This window comes from Coregonus clupeaformis, unplaced genomic scaffold (genome assembly GCF_020615455.1).
Source record: "Coregonus clupeaformis isolate EN_2021a unplaced genomic scaffold, ASM2061545v1 scaf3244, whole genome shotgun sequence".
Lineage (NCBI taxonomy): Eukaryota > Metazoa > Chordata > Actinopteri > Salmoniformes > Salmonidae > Coregonus > Coregonus clupeaformis.
In genome coordinates, this window is record NW_025536698.1 from 19130 (window position 1) to 33777 (window position 14648).

The 14648-nt window shown below is 43.6% G+C and overlaps 1 protein-coding gene across 1 annotated transcript; it reads left to right on the forward strand.

Moving 5' to 3' along the window:
- The first annotated feature begins 3543 nt into the window (after positions 1-3543).
- Positions 3544-11285, forward strand: LOC121570706 (zinc finger and SCAN domain-containing protein 2-like). The gene is made up of 2 exons (XM_041882177.1): positions 3544-4114; positions 9925-11285. Exons 1-2 carry the CDS (start codon positions 3745-3747, stop codon positions 10869-10871), a joined length of 1317 nt encoding a protein of 438 aa, XP_041738111.1. The 5' UTR covers positions 3544-3744; the 3' UTR covers positions 10872-11285.
- The last annotated feature ends 3363 nt before the right edge of the window (positions 11286-14648 follow it).

The window sequence follows — 14648 nt, forward strand, 5'->3', positions numbered from 1 at the left end:
GTTGTGTTATTTGTTCACTTATGTTCCCTTTATCTAATATTAGGTTTTGGTTGAAGATCTGATAACATTCAGTATCACAAATATGCAAAAGTAGAGAAAATTAGAAAGGGGGCAAATACTTTTACATAGCACTGTATGTATTCACCCATTTGCTATGAAGCCCCTAAATAAGATCTGGTGCAACCAATTACCTTCAGATATCACATAATTAGTTAAATAAAGTCCACCTGTGTGCAATCTAAGTGTCACATGATCTCAGTATATATACACCTGTTCTGAAAGGCCCCAGAGTCTGCAACACCACTAAGCAAGGGGCACCACCAAGCAAACGGCACCATGAAGACCAAGGAGCGCTCCAAACAGGTCAGGGACAAAGTTGTGGAGAAGTCCAGATCAGGGTTGGGTTCTAAAAAAATATCAGAAACTTTGAACATCCCACGGAGCACCATTAAATCCATTATTCAAAAATTGAAAGAATATGGCACCACAACAAACCTGCCAAGAGAGGGCCGCCCACCAAAACTCACAGACCAGGCAAGGAGGGCATTAATCAGAGAGGCAACAAAGAGACCAAAGATAACCCTGAAGGAACTGCAAAGCTCCACAGCGGAGATTGGAGTATCTGTCCATAGGACCACTTTAAGCCATACACTTCACAGAGCTGGGCTTTATGGATGAGTGGCCAGAAAAAAGCCATTGCCTAAAGAAATAAGCAAACACGTTTGGTGTTTGCCAAAAGGCATGTGGGAGACTCCCCAAACATATGGAAGAAGGTACTCTGGTCAGATGAGACTAAAATAAAGCTTTTGGCCATGAAGGGAAACGCTATGTCTGGCGCAAACCCAACACCTCTCATCACCCCGAGAACACCATCCCCACAGTGAAGCACGGTGGTGGCAGCATCATGCTGTGGGGATGTTTTTCATCGGCAGGGACTGGGAAACTGGTCAGAATTGAAGGAATGATGGATGACGCTAAATAAAGGGAAATTCTTGAGGGAAACTTGTTTCAGTCTTCCAGAGATTTGAGACTGTGACGGAGGTTCACCTTCCAGCAGGACAATGACCCTAAACATACTGCTAAAGCAACACTTGAGTGGTTTAAGGGGAAACATTGAAATGTCTTGGAATGGCCTAGTCAAAGCCCAGACCTCAATCCAATTGAGAATCTGTGGTATGACTTAAAGATTGCTGTACACCAGCAGAACCCATCCACCTTGAAGGAGCTGTAGCAGTTTTGCCTTGAAGAATGGGCAAAAATCATAATATCATAAAATAGTGAAGACATCAAAACTATGAAGTAACACATATGGAATCATGTAGTAACCAGAACAGTGTTAAACAAATCAAAATACATTTTATATTTCAGATTCTTCAAATAGCCACCCTTTGCCTTGATGACAGCTTTGCACACACTTGGCATTCTTTTAACCAGCTTCACCTGGAATGCTTTTCCAACAGTCTTGAAGGAGTTCCCACATATGCTGAGCACTTGTTGGCTGATTTACCTTCACTCTGCGGTCCGACTCATCCCAAACCATCTCAATTTGGTTGAGGTCGGTGGATTGTGGAGGCCAGGTCATCTGATGCAGCAGTGTATTACTCTCCTTCTTGGTAAAATAGCCCTTACACAACCTGGAGGTGTGTTGTGTCATTGTCCTGTTGAAAAACAAATGATAGTCCCACAAAGCCCAAACCAGATGGGATGGCATATCGCTGCAGAATGCTGTGGTAGCCATGCTGGTTAAGTGTCCCTTGAATTCTAAATAAATCACAGACAGTGTCACCAGCAAAGCACCCCCACACCATAACACCTCCTCCTCCATGCTTTACTGTGGCACCTACATATGCAGAGATCATCCGTTCACCCACATCGCGTCTCACAAAGACACGGCGGTTGGAACCAAAAATCTAAAATTTGGACTCCAGACCAAAGGACACATTTCCACCGGTTTAATGTCCACTGCTCGTGTTTCTTGGCCCAAGCAAGTCTCTTCTTCTTATTGGTGTCCTTTAGTAGTGGTTTCTTTGCAGAAATTCGACCATGAAGGCCTGATTCACACAGTCTCCTCTGAACAGTTGATGTTGAGATGTGTCTGTTACTTGAACTCTGTGAAGCATTTATTTGGGCTGCAATTTCTGAGGCTGGTAACTCTAATGAACTTATCCTCTGCAGCAGAGGTAACTCTGGGTCTTCCATTCCTGTGACGGTTTCATCAGAGCCAGTTTCATCATAGCGCTTGATGGTTTTTGCGACTGCACTTGAAGAAGCGTTCAAAGTTCTTGAAATGTTCCGTACTGACTGACCTTCATGTCTTAAAGTAATGATGGACTGTCATTTCTCTTTGCTTATTTGAGCTGTTCTTGCCATAATATGGACTTGGTCTTTTACCAACTAGGGCTATCTTCTGTAATCCCCCCTACCATGTTTTTCATCGGCAGGGACTGGGTAACTGGTCAGAATTGAAGGAATGATGGATTCTTGAGGGAAACTTGTTTCAGTCTTCCAGAGATTTGAGACTGGGATGGAGGTTCACCTTCCAGCAGGACAATGACCCTAAACATACTGCTAAAGCAACACTTGAGTGGTTTAAGGGGAAACATTGAAATGTCTTGGAATGGCCTAGTCAAAGCCCAGACCTCAATCCAATTGAGAATATGTGGTATGACTTAAAGATTGCTGTACACCAGCAGAACCCATCCACCTTGAAGGAGCTGTAGCAGTTTTGCCTTGAAGAATGGGCAAAAATCCCAGTGGCTAGATTGCCAAGCTTATAGAGACATACCCCAAGAGACATGCAGCTGTAATTGCTGCAAAAGGTGGCTCTACAAAGTATTGAGGGGGGGTGAATAGTTATGCACGCTCAAGTTTTCTGTTTTTTTGTCTTATTTCTTGTTTGTTTCAGAATAAAAAATATTTTGCATCTTCAAAGTGGTAGGCATGTTGTGTAAATCAAATGATACAAACCCCCCAAAAATCCATTTTAATTCCAGGTTGTAAGGCAACAAAATAGGAAAAATGCCAAGGGGGTTGAATACTTTCGCAAAGCCACTGTATTTTCTGTGATTTACATTCCATTTCTGCGGTACAGTTGATAACCATTCCTATGAACGCTAAGAAGCCAACGTTACTGAAGCATACACTACCGGTCAAAAGTTTTAGGACACCTACTCACTCAAGGGTTTTTCTTTATTTTTACTATTTTGTACATTGTAGAATAATAGTGAAGACATCAAAACTATGAAGTAACACATATGGAATCATGTAGTAACCAGAACAGTGTTAAACAAATCAAAATACATTTTATATTTCAGATTCTTCAAATAGCCACCCTTTGCCTTGATGACAGCTTTGCACACACTCAGTTATAATTATTATAAATATTTAGTTTTTTGTGAGTGTAGTATTAGATGGTAGGGTATTTTTTTATTTATTTTTATTTTTAAAGCAAAGTATAAGGGAGTTATACTCCAGTGTAGTAGGTGGCGGTAATGCAACATTTACTGGATACCAACCGCCCTTAAACCTAATCAAAGAAGATTATTCAACAACAATGAAATCTTGTCAACCACCTCTGTAGCTTGCTAGCCAATATATCTGAAACATTGGAGCTCTTTAGACGCTTATACATTTCCGTTGTATCTACTAGTTACCCCATTTAATTGCTAATTGTTGTTGTTAGTCAGCTAACTGTCTGGATAAAGTAACACTAGGCTAGTCGCTAGCTAGCTAACATCCTCGACCATGAGCTCACTAAGCTACTCCCCCCCTGCTAAAGAAGAGGTCTGCTGGACGGAGAAAGAAACTCTCGTGAAAGTGGAGAATGAAGAAGAGGCCGTCACCGTAAAAAAAGAGGTAGAGGGTGAATCTGTCGCAGTGAAAGAAGAAGAGAAAGAATTTACAGTGAAAGAAGAGGAAGGAGCTTTCAGAGTGAAAGAGGAGGACGTTACTGTAAAAGAAGACGAGGAGGAAAATAAAAATGAGGATGCTTTTTTTGGAGTGAAAGAGGAGGATATGACTGTCGCAGTGAAGGGAGAGGGATACGTTTTTGGAGTGAAGAAGGGGGAGATTACTGTCACATTGGAGGAGGAGACTGGCGATCTGATTAGCACCAGTAAGTACTGTCTCAAAAACAGGGGCAAAAACAGGGGCAAAAACTCTGCAGTTGTTGAATGTGTGGTTTAAAAGGGGCATTCTATTACGTTTTACTGTACTATTTAGTTAAAGCTACAAAGAGTGGGGACCACCAACAAAACATAACAATGTATCAAATACATACAAAATAGCACTTTATGCTTTCTATGATAAAGGTAGCTAGTTTATTTTAATTCCTGCACACGGTATGAATATAATAGTTGTTTATTCACACTAGTTTAATTTCTATCTACCAAAACAAGGGTAGTGGTCTTAGAATATTACAGATGCTATGTGTTAGTATAACACAAATACCAGACTTGGCTTTTATCAGCTTGTCTTTGTCGTAGTGATAAACTTGGCCTCAGGTTATTGAGGGATCTGATTTGGATTAAACCTTACAGGAAGACAGTTGTATCATGTGGATGTTTCATTCAGGGTCATATTCATTAGTGCACTTCTTCTTAAATGAGGTTTAACGGCGGTTGGCATCCAATATGTTGCATTACCGCCACATACTAGACTGGAGTACAACTCCCTTATATTTTGCTTGGAAAATAAAATAAAGAAATACCCTACCATCTAACACTACACTCACAACCTTTGTTTATTTTTTAAACAAAATAAACCATTTAACACCACCCTACTCCACTATTTAAATCTATGTATTCCTACCTCATGCCCTCAACCTGAAAGGATGGGACATCACCACTTAACATGAGAATAATTACAGGGTGTGTTAAGTCTGCATCTGCCACCACAACCTACATTTTCTTAGACTTATGTTCCATCCCTGCAGTACAATTAATACCCATTACTATAAATGCTAAAAATCCAATATTACTGAAACATATATCACTTGTTGGCCTATCCCTCTGTACAGGTACAGATCTACTACTCTCACCACTCCTCCCCCTTGACCCATCTTCCTCTACTTCCTCTACTGCCTCAGCACATGACAACTTCTTCACCACTCTTACCCTGGAAACCTCAACCTGCCTCTCTCGCACGCGACATACCACTACTTTCCCCAATGATACATATTCCTTTGTCTCATGCCCTTCTGCACACTTTTCACACCTTGGAACCTCCCTCCTACACACTGCTGCCAGATGCCCATAAGTTTGACACCTGAAACATCATAATATATTCGGCACATAAGCCCGTACAGGATAACTAACTTCACTTTGTCGGGCAAAGACTCAACTTCAAAACTCAAAAGAACAGACAATGACTCTTCTGTTTCCCCACTCTCGCCACCCTGTTTGCGTCGCACCAAACGACGAGCATCACAAACACCGGTAATCTTCCCCTTCAGTTGGTCAACTTTAACATTTACTGATACCCCAGTACTCACTCCTTTCAATGGCGCCCTTTTCTTGAGAGCGAAACAATTCACATTTCTTGCCCCCATTTGTTTAACTCCAGCGCCTTCTCCCTCTGACCAACAGAAACACAAACAATTATCACTAAACCACTTCTGGTTACCCTCACCGATTCCACTATACCCAACTCTTTTTTTCACCCACCTCATTCACTTCCATTTCTCCTCCTGTCTTCAGCTCACTCTGCTTACATTTTATACCATTCTTCTTTAACAAACCTTCTCCATTTTTCCCGTCATTTGTAACCGACTCAAGCTCACAATCTTCCTCCCTCTCTCTCTTAGACCTCCTCTGCCTCTCTTTTTCACTCCATTCCTCCTCCGTAATCCAAGTATAACTCTCCTTATGATAATACTGCACTTCTCCTAACGTACATCTTGTTCTTGCTTTCTCAAGGGACGCCATTTATGAGGCTCTCCAACCAAATCTTTGTCTAACGTTACTTCCACCGTACTCCTGGTTTGCAGCAGGGGACTCTGGCATCCCTACGACGTTTCTCGAGATGTTTTCCCTTTTTGCAGTCCCAAAAACGTATTCCGTCGTTTATTTTCTCGACCACCCATTGAATCACTTCCGAAGCACGTACTCCTTCAGTGGACCTCAACCTCACCGCCTTCTTCACCAGTGGAGTTGTCTAAATAACCAGCGGTTACATGTCTCCATCTAGTGGACTGGAATGGGAAGTACAGCTTCATTAGTGCACGCCCGTAGCAAAACGTTTTTGCAACTCAAAACGAAAGCAAGCATTTCTTATTGGACAAGATCAGGTAGTCCGTCCGTCCCCCCGCCACATTTCGGCCTGTTTGCTTCCGTTTATACAACCCTGGTCTCTCTGGAGTCATTCCAAAGCACAAGAAAGAGGATTGAGGATTTCGACCCCCACCATCTGAAATCATTCCTGTAGTTAGAAACAGACAAGATTAGCATTCCTGAAACATTATATTTTGTTGAAATATAATATGATCTCTGAGAAATTAAGCTAATTGATTGCACCCAATTTGGCCATTTTTAATTTATGGGATCCATATAATCTTATATAAATATAGTACATTTACATTTTACTTTTTACATTTACATTACATTTTAGTAATTTAGCAGACGCTCTTATCCAGAGCGACTTACAGTTAGTGAGTGCATACATTTATTTTTCATACCTAACATCCGATTTGGACAATGAGTAAGACATGAGGAATCCAATAAATGATCAATAGCCACCCACAGACCCCCCTAACAACCAGTATACAGTATCAGTTCTTTATGTCTTTATTTTATTTTATTTATTTCACCTTTATTTAACCAGGTAAGCCAGTTGAGAACAAGTTCTCATTTACAACTGCGACCTGGCCAAGATAAAGCAAAGCAGTGCGATAAAAACAACAACACAGAGTTACATATGGGGTAAAAAAAACATAAGGTCATAAAATACAACAGAAAATATATATACAGTGTGTGCAAATGTAGCAAGTTATGGAGGTAAGGCAATAAATAGGCTATAGTGCAACATAATTACAATTAGTATTAACACTGGAATGCTAGATGTGCAAGAGATTATGTGCAAATAGAGATACTGGGGTGCAAAAGAGCAAAATAAATAACAATATAGGGATGAGGTAGTTGGGTGGGCTAATTTCAGATGGGCTGTGTACATGTGCAGTGATCGGTAAGGTGCTCTGACAACTGATGCTTAAAGTTAGTGAGGGAGATAAGAGTCTCCAGCTTCAGAGATTTTTGCAATTCGTTCCAGTCATTGGCAGCAGAGAACTGGAAGGAATGGCGGCCAAAGGAGGTGTTGGCTTTGGGAATGACCAGTGAGATATACCTGCTGGAGCGCAGACTACGGGTGGGTGCTGCTATGGTGACCAATGAGCTAAGATAAGGCGGGGATTTGCCTAGCAGTGATTTATAGATGGCCTGGAGCCAGTGGGTTTGACGACGGACATGTAGTGAGGACCAGCCAACAAGAGCGTACAGGTCACAGTGGTGGGTAGTGTATGGGGCTTTGGAGACAAAACGGATGGCACTGTGATAGACTACATCCAATTTGCTGAGTAGAGTGTTGGAGGCTATTTTGTAAATGACATCGCCGAAGTCAAGGATCGGTAGGATAGTCAGTTTTACGAGGGCATGTTTGGCAGCATGAGTGAAGGAGGCTTTGTTGCGAAATAGGAAGCCGATTCTAGATTTAACTTTGGATTGGAGATTCTTAATGTGAGTCTGGAAGGAGAGTTTACAGTCTAACCAGACACCTAGGTATTTGTAGTTGTCCACATACTCTAGGTCAGACCCGTCGAGAGTGGTGATTCTAGTCGGGTGGGCGGGTGCCAGCAGCGTTCGATTGAAGAGCATGCATTTAGTTTTACTAGTGTTTAAGAGCAGTTGGAGGCTACTGAAGGAGTGTTGTATGGCATTGAAGCTCGTTTGGAGGTTTGTTAACACAGTGTCCAATGAAGGGCCAGATGTATACAAAATGGTGTCGTCTGCGTAGAGGTGGATCTGAGAGTCACCAGCAGCAAGAGCGACATCATTGATATACACGGAGAAAAGAGTCGGCCCATGAATTGAACCCTGTGGCACCCCAATAGAGACTGCCATAGGTCCAGACAACAAGCCCTCTGATTTCACACATTGAACTCTATCTGAGAAGTAGTTGGTGAACCAGGCGAGGCAGTCATTTGAGAAACCAAGGCTATTTAGTCTGCCAATAAGAATGCGGTGGTTGACAGAGTCGAAAGCCTTAGCCAGGTCGATGAAGACGGCTGCACAGTACTGTCTATTATCGATCGCGGTTATAATATCGTTTAGGACATTGAGCGTGGCTGAAGTGCACCCATGACCAGCTCGGAAACCGGATTGCATAGCGGAGAAGGTACGGTGGGATTCGAAATGGTTGGTGATCTGTTTGTTAACTTGGCTTTCAAATACTTTTGAAATGCAGGGCAGGATGGATATAGGTCTGTAACAGTTTGGATCTAGAGTGTCACCCCCCTTTGAAGAGGGGGATGACCGCGGCAGCTTTCCAATCTCTGGGGATCTCAGACGTTACGAAAGAGAGGTTGAACAGGCTAGTAATAGGGGTTGCGACAATTTCTGCGGCTAGTTTTAGAAAGAAAGGGTCCAGATTGTCTAGCCCAGCTGATTTGTAGGGGTCCAGATTTTGCAGCTCTTTCAGAACATCAGCTGTCTGAATTTGTGTGAAGGAGAAGCGGGGGGGCATGGGCAAGTTGCAGCGGAGGGTGCAGAGTTGGTGGCCGGGGTAGTGGTAGCCAGGTGGAAAGCATGGCCAGCCGTAGCAAAATGCTTGTTGAAATTCTCGATTATTGTAGATTTATCGGTGGTGATAGTGTTTCCTAGCCTCAGTGCAGTGGGCAGCTGGGAGGAAGTGCTCTTATTCTCCATGGACTTTACAGTGTCCCAAAACTTTTTGGAGTTAGTGCTACAGGATGCAAATTTCTGTTTGAAAAAGTTAGCCTTTGCTTTCCTGACTGCTTGTGTATATTGGTTCCTAACTTCCCTGAAAAGTTGCATATCGCGGGGGCTATTTGATGCTAATGCAGTACGCCACAGGATGTTTTTGTGCTGGTCAAGGGCAGTCAAGTCTGAGGAGAACCAGGGGCTATATCTGTTCTTAGTTCTGTATTTTTTGAATGGGGCATGTTTATTTAAGATTGAGAGGAAATTACTTTTAATGAACAACCAGGCATCCTCTACTGACGGAATGAGATATATATCCATCCAGGATACCTGGGCCAGGTCAATTAGGAAGGCCTGCTCGCTAAAGTGTTTTAGGGAGCATTTGACAGTGATGAGGGGTGGTCGTTTGACCGCGGACCCGTTACGGACGCAGGCAATAAGGCAGTGATCGCTGAGATCCTGGTTGAAGACAGCGGAGGTGTATTTAGAGGGTAAATTAGTCAGGATGATATCTATGAGGGTACCCATGTTTACGGATTTGGTAGTATGGAGCTGCTGCTTGGAGTATTGCTTCTTCAACCTTTTTAATGTATCCCCTGTGAATCTGGTGCTGGTTTTTTCCCCCCTGTTCAGAGAAATTAGCCATTGCTTGCATTCTTTAACCTACATTTGTGTGAAAGTACCACTTTTTGCCCACTAGAGGCCGCTACTGCTACTGCCACCACACCCTTTTATCCATTTTGCTGGTCTCTTGTGTTTATTAAATGGGTCACAACATTTTATTTACAACTTTGGGTAGAAAACCAATAGCTTTTGCTAATTTCTCAGAGATCAAATTATATTTCAACAAAATAATGTTTCAAGAATGTTAATATTATATGTTTCTAACTAAAGAAACAATTTCAGAACAATCTGAGATGGTGGGTGTCATGGCTTGCTGAAATGACATGGAATGACCCTCTGTTTAACTAAATACTTTGTTTTTCTTTGGCAGGAGAGAGACCAGACTCTCACTCTGAAAGCGGGACGAGTCCCTCAGAGGAACCAGACCCAGAAACGTCCAAACCAGCAAGACCACATCACTGCTCTCAGTGTGGAAAGAGATTTATCCAGTTAGGGCACCTGAAAGAACATAAGAGAACGCACACAGGGGAGAAGCCTTACCACTGCTCCCAATGTGAAAATAGATTTTCCTCATCAGGGTCCCTGAAATCACACGAGAGAACGCACTCAGGAGAGAAGCCTTTCCAATGCTCCCAGTGTGGAAAGAGTTTTACCCGGTTAGGGAGCCTGAAAAAACATGAGAGAATACACACAGGAGAGAAGCCCTATCAATGCTCTGATTGTGTGAAGAGTTTTAGCTGGTTAGAGCATCTGGAAGAACATAAAAGAATACACTCAGGAGAGAAGCCCTACCAATGCTCCCAATGTGGAAAGAGTTTTACCCGGTTAGGGCATCTGGAAGAACATAAAAGAATACACTCAGGAGAGAAGCCCTACCAATGCTCCCAGTGTGGCAAGAGTTTTACCCGGTTAGGGAGCCTGAAAAAACATGAGAGAATACACTCAGGAGAGAAGCCCTACCAATGCTCCCAGTGTGGAAAGAGTTTTACCCAGTTAGGGAACCTGAAAGATCATAAGAGAATACACACAGGAGAGAAGCCTTTCCAATGCTCTCAGTGTGGAAAGAGTTTTACCCAATCAGGGTACCTGAAGTCACATAAGAGGACACACACAGGAGAAAAGCCTTACCATTGCTCCCAGTGTGGAAATAATTTCTCCACGTCAAGTAACCTAAAAAAACATGAAAGAATACACTCAGTAGAGAAGCCTTTCCACTGTTTTCATTGTGAAAAGAGTTTTAAGAAGTTAGGGAAACTGAAACGGCATGAGCAAAGACACACAAGCGAGAAACCTTTTTCAACTACTCCTGTGGATTGAAATTTACTTGGGTAAAGCAACTGAAATCACATGAAATAATCCACACCAGAGAGAAACTTTATCAATGCTCCCAGTAGCTAGGTTTCCATCCAATTTGCGACAGATTTCAATGCAAATATTCAAAAATATGCATGAAAAATATTAAAATTTTCCCACCAGAGGTGTGTTTCCATCAAAGTGACTTGTTGAAAATAAAAAGCTGTGGGTGATGACATAGTGCACATAAAAAGCACTAAGTCGTATAACTTTTCATTTAGGCCTACCAAATAAAACAAGTATATGTTTCCATCCCTTTTTTTTTTCTGTCGATGATTTGGCACAAAAAGTCTGGCACAATCCAGACTCTGTCAGAGCCGGCCGCGACCGGGAGACCCATGGGGCGGCACATAATTAGCCAGCGTCGTCCAGGGTAGGGGAGGGAATGGCCGGCAGGGATGTAGCTCAGTTGGTAGAGCATGGCGTTTGCAACGCCAGGGTTGTGGGTTCGATTCCCACGGGGGGCCAGTATGAAAATGTATGCACTCACTTAACTGTAAATCTGCTAAATGATTAAATGTAAATGTAAATGTCTGCAATAAACAGCAAATGTGCCCACTCTGGTCTTGGCACGTGCACTCTAGCCAACAACTCACAGATACAGTGCGGAGGGGAGCCTACATGATGAGATTGTGGATAAGAGCAAAATCATTTTTATTTGTCAATTGGCAGCCAAGCACCGATCATCATGTCGCCAGCATACAAATGAAGACCCTGGATATTTATTGGAAAGGAGCATCAATCTCATCACCGTGCACTTTCACCACCCTGTGAAGTTCATCCTAACTTATTTAATCTGTAGCCAAATAAACTGCATGGTTATTTAAGTTGCGGTGGGAGGACCACACAACATATCAATGTGACTGCAAGTTTACTTCGACATGATGGTTATTCTATCAATATTTGTGCATGAAAGCGTTTTCACGGAATTGTCGCATAGTTAATTTTACAGACACAAAAATATCCCACCATGTCGAACGAACAAGTTGTCTGTCGACATTTATGAAATTGTACCAACATTCCCTGTTTCTATCACACCTGTCGTGATTTGTTTTTACTCGCATAAAAAGGTTGGATGGCAACATGGTTAGTGTGGAATTATATTTACCCAGTTAGGGAGCCTAAAATACCATGAGGTAATAAACACAGGGGAGATGCCTTACCACTAAATAAATCACATCAAATGGACTTCAAGTTCATGAGAGAAGACATGCTGCTCCCACACTTGTCACATATTTTTGACTGAGAAATTGTGCTTTTGTTCATGCCACATGAAATCAAATTGTATAAAGCAGACTTAAAAATAGCTGTATTTTTTTAAATTTCGAAACATGAACTAAATATGGAGTATGTCAGTTTGAATGTAGAGGATGTCCGTTTCAGGGTATACGCTTTGTGATTAAATTATCCTTTTCAAACTCTGGCTGTGTGTGTGTTGTGGCAACCCGGGGGCCAGCAGGGAGCTACAAAGGAAGGAGCAGGTCCTTGGTCAGCTCCAGGGGGCTAGAGAGGCCAAGGTGAGTCAGCACCATGGACAGCTCTACAGGCACCAACTGGGGCTGGTGATTCAACACCAATACTACCCAGTCCAGGTGCTGCAACCAACTGGCACCTGGAATTGGACCCACCTGTCCCTTGTTACCCCAAATGGATATAAGTAGAGGTGCAGTCATTTGTGTGCTTGGTCAGACAGGTAGAGGGTACGCCTAGACCTCAGAAGAACCGGAGTGAGTATGATACGCACCTCGATCAGACGCCAAAGAAGATACTAGGCAATGTTTGACTCACCTGTCTCTCTCTCTTCCTTTTCTTTGCCCAAAGGAAGAGGACCCATTCCCAGGCAGCACGCCACCCGGGGGAGGTTGAGAGCAAGTATTGAAACCCCGGACTCCAGGCGGACCGAGGAGCCGCCACGCCGGACACAGAGTGACCCACCCGTTACCTGAGAGGCCTTTCAGTTGTATTTCTCCCCTCCCCGTTCCCCACAACCTTTATTAAAAAACAACTTTTGTTTGAGCACCGCAAAACGGTCTCCCGCGGTCTTATTTTATTGTGAGTTTCACCTCTGACTCCCCTGGGTTGCCACAGTTGGTGGAGGATGTGGGCACAACCCTCCCATGCTCTGAACTCACAATAGAATAAGAAGCCGGTGGTCATCATGGAAGACACTTTAACTCAGCTGGTGCAAGCCCAAAAACAGCAAACCCAAAGCCTCCTTGCCCTTCAGGAGACTGTCACACAGCTTAGCCAAACCATGGTCCGGCCGGACCGAATGACGGAACCAGGCAAGGTCCTCACCAAGCTAAGTGCTGAAGATGACATTGCAGCTTATCTAAAGGTAATTGAGCGCACCGCAGAGAGAGCGATGGCCCAAGGAGGACTGGGCTGGCAAAGTGTTCCACTTTCTGACTGGAGAAGCCCAGAGGGCCTGTAGGGACTTGGTGCTGGCGGAAGTCGACAACTATGCTGCTGTGAAAAAACTGCCATCTTTGCCCATTATGGGCACAACCTACCAACCCGGGCCCAACGGTTCCACTCCTGGGCCTATGATGGCCACGCCCCGGTAAGACCTCAATTAGCTGAGCTGGTTAGACTAGCTAGAACTTGGCTTACCACGGGGGACGGGCCATCAGCAATAGATTGACTGGTAATGGACAAATGTATCCGTTGCCTCCCCACTGACGCAAAGCGACATGCTGCCCAGAGCAACCCCCTGTCAGTTGACGCCCTGGTCGCTTTATTCGAAAATCAGCAGGTTACTGTAGAGATGTTGTCTCTCCAGAGATGTTCGATCGGGTTCAAGTCCGGGCTCTGGCTGGGCCTCTCAGCCACTCCTGCGTTCATCTTTCCCTTGATCCTGACTAGTCTCCCAATCCCTGCCGCTGAAAAACATCCCCACAGCATGATGCTGCCACCACCATGCTTCACCATAGGGATGGTATTGGCCAGGTGATGAGCGGTGCCTGGTTTCCTCCAGACATGACGCTTAGCATTCAGGCCAAAGAGTTCAATCTTGGTTTAATTAGATCAGAGAATCTTGTTTCTCATGGTCTGAGAGTCCTTTAGGTGCCTTTTGGCAAACTCCAAGCGGCCTGTCATGTGCCTTTTATTGAGAAGTGGCTTCCATCTGGCCACTCTACCATAAAGGCCTGATTGGTGGAGTGCTGCAGAGATGGTTGTCCTTCTGGAAGGTTCTCCCATCTCCACAGAGGAACTCTGGAGCTCTTTCAAAGTAACCATCGGGTTCTTGGTCCCTGACCAAGGCCCTTCTCCCCAGATTACTCAGTTTTGCCAGGCGGCCAGCTCTAGGAAGAGTATTGGTGGTTACAAACCTCTTCCATTTAAGAATGATGGAGGCCACTGTGTTCTTGGGGACCTTCAATGCTGCAGACATTTTTTGGTACCCTTCCCCAGATCTGTTCCTCGACACAATCTTGTGTCAGAGCGCTACGCACAATTCCTTCAACCTCATGGCTTGGTTTTTGCGCTGACATGCACTGTCAACTGTGGGACCTTTATATAGACAGGTGTGTGCCTTTACAAATCATGTCCAAGCAATTGAGTTTACCACAGGTGGACTCCAAGTTGTAGAAACATTTTAAGGATGATCAATGGAAACAGGATGCACCTGAGCTCAATTTCGAGTGTCATAACAAAGGGTCTGAATACTTATGTAAATAAGGTATGTTTTTTATAAATTTGAAAAAATGTCTAAACCTGTTTTTGCTTTGTCATTATGGG